Below are 7,065 nucleotides of genomic sequence, written 5' to 3'. Positions count from 1 at the left end.
CTTTATGAATATAATAACGAGCAATTATAATAATTAAATCAAATATTATATATAATATTTATAATTTATAATAATATAATATATAAATACTACATTTTTATCACAATGCAACACAAAATGCATTAACATCACATCAACTTCTACAAAATTAATAACAATTGTAACTTCTTTTTATAAATGTGTTTTTTGTTCTCTCCAAAAAAACAGTACCTTAGGACATTTCTAAAAAAACAATAACAATAAATGAGCATTTCTGACAGTTATCTTCTCTTGATTGACAGTTGCGCTCTTCCAGCAAAGTATTTTCTGGGCAGAGGAAGCCTCAGCTTGTGAAGTCCTGCTCCACTGCAGATTCGTGGCAGCCATGGACCCCAGTGCCCAATCAGGAGGGTCAAAGAGAAGGGCCGTACAGCTCTCTCCCCTCACTCTCACACACAGGCCATGCCTTTCAGTCAACGACTCGACAAACTCGACAACGGCACCATTCCCAGCCTCAACTCGCTCCCAGCGACACAGACTTTCCTGACAGTCTTGACCATCTCCGCACCACTGATGTTTAGTTGCTTTAATGGATACTGCTGGCCAGCGCATGGATAGTGTTATGATTTTAGCCCTTTGATTGTTGCTTTTCTTGTTCAGTGGTGCGCACACAAGTGCTTCAGTCATTGCAATGCTGCTCACTTACTCTGAAAGAATAGTTCCCAAATTAGTTCCCAAATAGTACCTGAAAATTCTGTCATTATTTACTTACCCCCCTGTCAAGCTCCAACAAGCAATGTATGGCAAGAATTGTGTACCAATTCTTCAACCAATTGTACTTTAGTGTTCTACAGAAAAAAGAAAAAAAAATTGGTTTGGAACAATATGTAGAATAGAATTGTCATTTTGGGTGAACTATTCCTTTAAAAGAATGTGTCTTTTTATGTATGAAGGATTGTAAAATGAGGAAGGATCATCTGGTGAAAAGACATTTTATGTGTTGTATTTCTTCAGTGAATTTCCCGAGACATACAGTGGGGTCTGAAAGTGTGAGACAACTTGTAGAATGCTTTTATTTTGTATTATGTAATATATGTGTATAATGATATTTTCAGCACAAAAATTGAAAAGTTGGAAAGAAAAAAAACAAACTTTTTTTAGTATTTGGTAGATCTATCTTTTGCTTTAATGACAGCAGCACTTGAGCTGACATGAACTGATGAACGTGATCCAGGATGATTTAAGAATGTTCCAAAGAACATCTTGTGCACTGCAGTGGACACATTTGCTTTTTGATTATTTCTCTTTGTATTATTTATATTATTATATTTACATTTCCAGATTCAAAACCTTGATTTTCAATGTGGTCTCAAACTTTTGGACCCACTTGTACACTTGAAAGTATTGTTGGTTTGTGTGGTAGACTTAAGTCAAGGCATCTGGACTTACTTTGAAGACATTTTGTCAACATCACTAATGAAGCCGCTTGAAGGATTAGGAAAACTTTGACTAGACGTTCAATGATGATCTTCGTGACTGAAAACATTTTAATATTGATTACTTTGAAATGCCTGAAAATGTTCATAGAATTATTTCTTTTGTTGTTGTGAATGGTACTATATGTTGACAAGTAGGTAATTTTTCTTTTGCTCAACTACTTGGTTTTTTTATACGCGTCATTGCTAGATATGCATCATCGCTTTGCACATGAAATAAACCAGTCCTTGAAGGAAAAAAAATGATAGGCTTTAAGTCTTTGCCCCTGCAGTCCAAACAGTGTCGCGACCTAACCCGAAATTTCAGACTTGCGCAAGATAAAGCCGTAGCACTCTCAAAATGGGCGGAGTTTGGCGGCCCAAACGTTTTCAGACATGATGGGTCGATATTTAGGTATTAAGATCTGTAAGTACCAAAAGGAGAGAAATAATTTAAATTTTACACCAATTATTAGAAAAATTAAACTCATGGTTAACGAGAGATCTATCATTAAAAGGAAGAATATTATTATCCAAAACTGAAGGGTTGTCATGCTTCTATTGCATTAGACGTTCAACAATCTGTTATAAAAGAGGTGGATACTACACTGAACAAAATTATAAATGCATCACTTTTGTTTTTGCCATCAGCAAACCGCTCACCCACACGATGCCATACACGCTGTCTGCCATCTGCCCTGTACAGTGAAAACCGGTATTCATCCGTGAAGAGAACACCTCTCCAAATTGCCAGACGCCATCAAATGTATTGTGGCCAGCCTAAGGCACACCTGTGCAATAATCATGCTGTCTAATCAGCATCTTGATATGCCACACCTGTGAGGTGGATGGATTATCTCGGCAAAGGAGAAGTGCTCACTAACACAGATTTAGACAGATTTGTGAACAATATTTGAGAGAAATAGGCCTTTTGTGTACATAGAAAAAGTCTTAGATCTTTGAGTTCAGCTCATGAAAAATGGGGGCAAAAACAAAAGTGTTGCGTTTATAATTTTGTTCAGTATATTTTGTTCAATTTCATCTGGAAGAACAGACCACATTATTTAAACAGAACAGTTATATGCAACCCAGTTGAAGATGGTGGTCTAAATGTACTTGACTTTAATACTGCTAATTGTGTATTTAAGAACAAATGGATAAAGAATTACTTGAACTCTAAAGACAAGATTTGGAATATCATCCCTGAATTAATTTTTGATAAGTTGGGGGGTTTTGAATTTTTTTTTTTAGGTGTACAAGGTTCCGATAAAGCTTTCTTCTTTTCATAAACAGGTTTTTTTTATTATGGATGGTCATTTTTAAGCATAATTTTTCTCCACACAACTCTGTGATTTGGAACAACAAATATATTAAGTTTAAAAATAAATCTTTATTTTACAGAAATTGGTACAACAATGGTATAAGTTTGGTGAGGCAGTTATTTACGAATAATGGACAGCTCTTTAATTACTGTGAGTTCCTGAATCATTATAAGATCCCTGTAACTAACTGCTAAAGAGTTTGCAGTAGTATTAAATGGGGGGGGGGGGAGGTTAGATTTTTTTTGAGGTGTAATTTTGATGTAAACAAGGTTCCGATAAAGCGTTCTTCTTTTCATAAACAGGTTTTTTTTATTATGGATGCTCATTTTTAAGCATAATTTTTCTCCACACAACTCTGTGATTTGGAACAACAAATATATTAAGTTTAAAAATAAATCTTTATTTTACAGAAATTGGTACAACAATGGTATAAGTTTGGTGAGGCAGTTATTTACGAATAATGGACAGCTCTTTAATTACTGTGAGTTCCTGAATCATTATAAGATCCCTGTAACTAACTGCTAAAGAGTTTGCAGTAGTATTTGATGCCATTCCTAGTGACCTTATTCAACTTTTATCAGGCAATGGACCCAGTAAATACTGCCTCACCAATAAAGTTAAAGAAATTACATATAATGTTATTCATTTGATTTATCCAGTGAGACAAGTAGTCTCAAGATTCTTTAGAGACATGGAGACTACATGCGTCTGTTGTAATTCAGAAGAAGAATCCATAAAACATTTATTTTTTGAATGTGTATTTACCCAATCGTTTTGGATTGACATTGAATATCTAATATTCAAATTCACAAAATTAAAGATTCGACTATCTGGTAAAGATATATTTTTGTAATATAAAAATAATATTTTGGAGCAAAATTTGTTGATTAACTTAATTATATATGGAAAATACCATATACACAAACAGAAATGGAATAATAATAAACCTAACATTATATTATTTAAAATTGAACTTAAGCATTATATTGAGGCCCTAAAAGATGCAAGAAATAAAAAAGCGAAACGGATGTATAGAATTTTTGAATCCTTTTCTTTTTGGAGCTTTTTGTAAGTTTTTTCCCCTGTATAGTTTTTTTTTCTTTTTCTCTCTCTTTTTTTTCTCTTTCTGTTGTTTCCTTTGATGCTATTATGAATGTAATAGATAATAGATGAATACATTGTGATCCTCTGTATATGTATGTTATTATTGTTCTTGTTATGCAATAAAAAAAAAAGACACGATGGGTCTCAATGAGCTGCTTGGTGTTAATATAAATATGCTGTTTTCATAAATAATTTTAATTTTTCTAATTCAGTTGCTGTTATATTTTAAGAATGACATGCAGAGGTAAATTATCCTTCAGATTATGGCCGAAGTATACGCGCATTGTCACGTGGTACATGTTACTTTTCTCAGCGCTGATGAAAATGGACCAATCACAGACGTTTGATAATTCGGTAATGATGAAGCTGCTGGCGCGGCTTCACATATATGTCAGATACCAGTCTTTCAAATGAACCTTTTTAAACTATCACGATTTTAATGGACAAATGTATAAAATAAGACGAAAAAAATATTTGCGGCTTAACGAGAATTCGTCTTTTTGAGCCACAATGCGCCCCCTGCATGACTTAATGTCTCTATTACAACTACAGCATCATTCGCCACTGAACTGAAATCAGGTCGAGTGTTTGTAAACTATAGCTGGGACTCATGCCGTTTAGATATGATGCACATATTCCTCTTTTATTCTCTTATAAATAGGAGTAAATGATGGAATTTGAAATAACGCGCACAAGGCCTTCGCTTTTTGGTGATATTGGTAAGTAACCTGCAGATTGTAAGATGTCTGACCTGTTATATGAGACTTGTTACACTGCAAGTAACCAGCAGTATGGTAATCATTTGACTCTGCAGGACAGAGTTCACTGTAACTGTATGATACGCTTTTATATAGTTGCCTAGCCCTAGAGCAAGGCTCGATGACAGATATTGTTGCCAGAACTGTATTGTGATCACATGCCATTTGGCCTTGAATCAGTCACCAATGACACTTAGCAGGTTCCTAAAGCCCTGGATCAGTGTGACCTGAGTCAACAGATGGATGAGTCAGTTTTTACTGTCCTGTTCGTGTCCTTTGGAAATGTTCCTTTACTGTGCAATGAAATAAGAAGATAATTTAGACACCAGACAGGTACATGACACTGCTACATCCCTTATAAAAACACTGATGATCAGCAGTGTTTGAAATGGCTAAATGTCCTAAATTCGATTTCCCAGAATTCTGTAATTCACCTTCACTTCTTTAAATGGAGTACAACAAGACTTTTACAGAGCATCTAACTTGTTGCACTTGCCCATTTGTTGTTGTGTTGAGCTGAATTAAATTCCTTTGTTATATATATATATATATATATATATATATATATAAATATAACGATGTATAAATTGCACTTTACGTAACTGATGCATCATTTGGAAATCATTTATATCTACAATAACAGCTATCTAAAGCTATGTTTTGAAGTTCTGTCTGTCTCTCCATTCTACCCACAGCACATGGTCTGGGGTTCTGGACCGATCGTTCGGCAGTGCATGAAGCCGCAGCTCAGGGCAGAGCTGTGCAGCTCCAAAAACTAATTGAGAACGGAGCATCTGTCAACATTGTGGCCGTGGACTCAATTACACCCCTCCATGAGGCCTGTATTCAGGGCCAAACACAGTGTGAAGCTGCTTCTGGATGCTGGAGCTCATGTAAGGCTGTTCTCCACACTGCAGGCATCATGAATCTGTCAGCGCATCGGTTGTTAATACTGCTGTCATTGTTAACAGGTTGATGCTCGTAACATTGATGGCAGCACTCTGTTGTGTGACGCCTGTGCTGCTGGTAGTCTGGAGTGTGTGAAGTTGCTGTTAGAACATGGAGCCATGGTGAATCCTCCGCTCTTCACCTTCTCACCCCTGCATGAGGCCTGCATGGGCGGTAAGTGACTTGATGCTTGATGTAACATGGAGTCGATTTAACAGGTTGATGCTCATAACATTGATGGCAGCACTCTGTTGTGTGACGCCTGTGCTGCTGGTAGTCTGGAGTGTGTGAAGTTGCTGTTAGAACATGGAGCCATGGTGAATCCTCCGCTCTTCACCTTCTCACCCCTGCATGAGGCCTGCATGGGCGGTAAGTGACTTGATGCTTGATGTAACATGGAGTCGATTGTGTATGTTAATTAGGGCTGTCGATTGAAGAAATGATTATTATTATATTAATATATAATATTATATATAAAATGTTATCTATAGTCATTATGTATGTTTATTACAGCTGTCAACTGATTAAAAGAAATAATAATAATAATGTATAATAATTTGTAATAATATATAATATTATATCTAAAATTTAATGTATAGTCATTTATGTATGTTTATTAGGGCTGTCAACTCATTAAAAAGAAATAGATATTTGTATTATTATTATTATATCTAAAATTTTACCTAGGCTCATTTATGTATGTTTATTAGGCCTGTCAATTAATAAAAAAAAATACAAAAAATATTATTATAATTATTTAGTTTTATATTTATTTTCTTATTATATTAATATGTAATATTAGATATAAAATTAGAGCTATGTTATTAGGGTATGTTTATTAGGGCTGTCAATTGATTAAAATAAATAATGATATAAAATAATATATGAATATATAATTGTTATACAAAATATATTATTGTTTATACAGTTTAACCTAGGGTCATTTATGTATGTTTATTACGGCTGTCAACTGATTGAAAGAAATAATAATAATAATTTATAATAATTTGTAATAATAAATAATGTTATATCTAAAATTTAACCTAGTTCTTTATGTTTGTTTATTAGCGCCACCAATTGATTACAGAACTGATTATTATTATTATTATTATTATTAATTAAGTAGTAGTAGTATTAACATTATATTATTCTAATAATATATGATTATATATTATAAAAAAATACATATATTCATTATGATTATTTTAATCATGCACTGATTAAAGGGATAGTTCACCCAAATGTGCAAGAAACTGAACAGTATTTATATCGTTTTTTACCTCTGATTCACCGCAATGTCAGGCGCAATCCTGAGCGCGTTCTTAACAGCTGGCGCGTGACGCGTCTTCTTCTTCTTCTGTTCAGACATTGCGGTGAATCAGAGGTAAAAAACGATATAAATACTGTTCAGTTTCTTGCACAGACCGATCGTTTCGTGTCTTTACACATCAATGTATCGTCACGAGCCGCAGGGTTTAA

General features: G+C 34.3%; 1 protein-coding gene and 1 pseudogene across 1 annotated transcript in view; both read left to right on the top strand.

Moving 5' to 3' along the window:
• Positions 1-560, top strand: part of plekha2 (pleckstrin homology domain containing A2) — a 4,037-nt gene extending 3,477 nt beyond the window's left edge. The window contains exon 10 of the mRNA XM_016468230.1: positions 296-560. Within this exon, the coding sequence (XP_016323716.1) occupies positions 296-560 (265 nt within the window). The remainder of the gene's footprint in view (positions 1-295) is intronic.
• A 3,895-nt stretch (positions 561-4,455) lies between these two features.
• LOC107674361 (ankyrin repeat and SOCS box protein 13-like) overlaps positions 4,456-7,065 on the top strand; it is a 5,428-nt pseudogene continuing 2,818 nt past the window's right edge.

The sequence above is a fragment of the Sinocyclocheilus anshuiensis genome, unplaced genomic scaffold (genome assembly GCF_001515605.1).
Source record: "Sinocyclocheilus anshuiensis isolate Anshui unplaced genomic scaffold, SAMN03320099.WGS_v1.1 scaffold188, whole genome shotgun sequence".
NCBI classification, from domain to species: Eukaryota; Metazoa; Chordata; class Actinopteri; order Cypriniformes; family Cyprinidae; genus Sinocyclocheilus; species Sinocyclocheilus anshuiensis.
The sequence above is the reverse complement of the archived record's forward strand: the minus strand, read 5'-3'. Positions and strand labels throughout refer to the sequence as shown.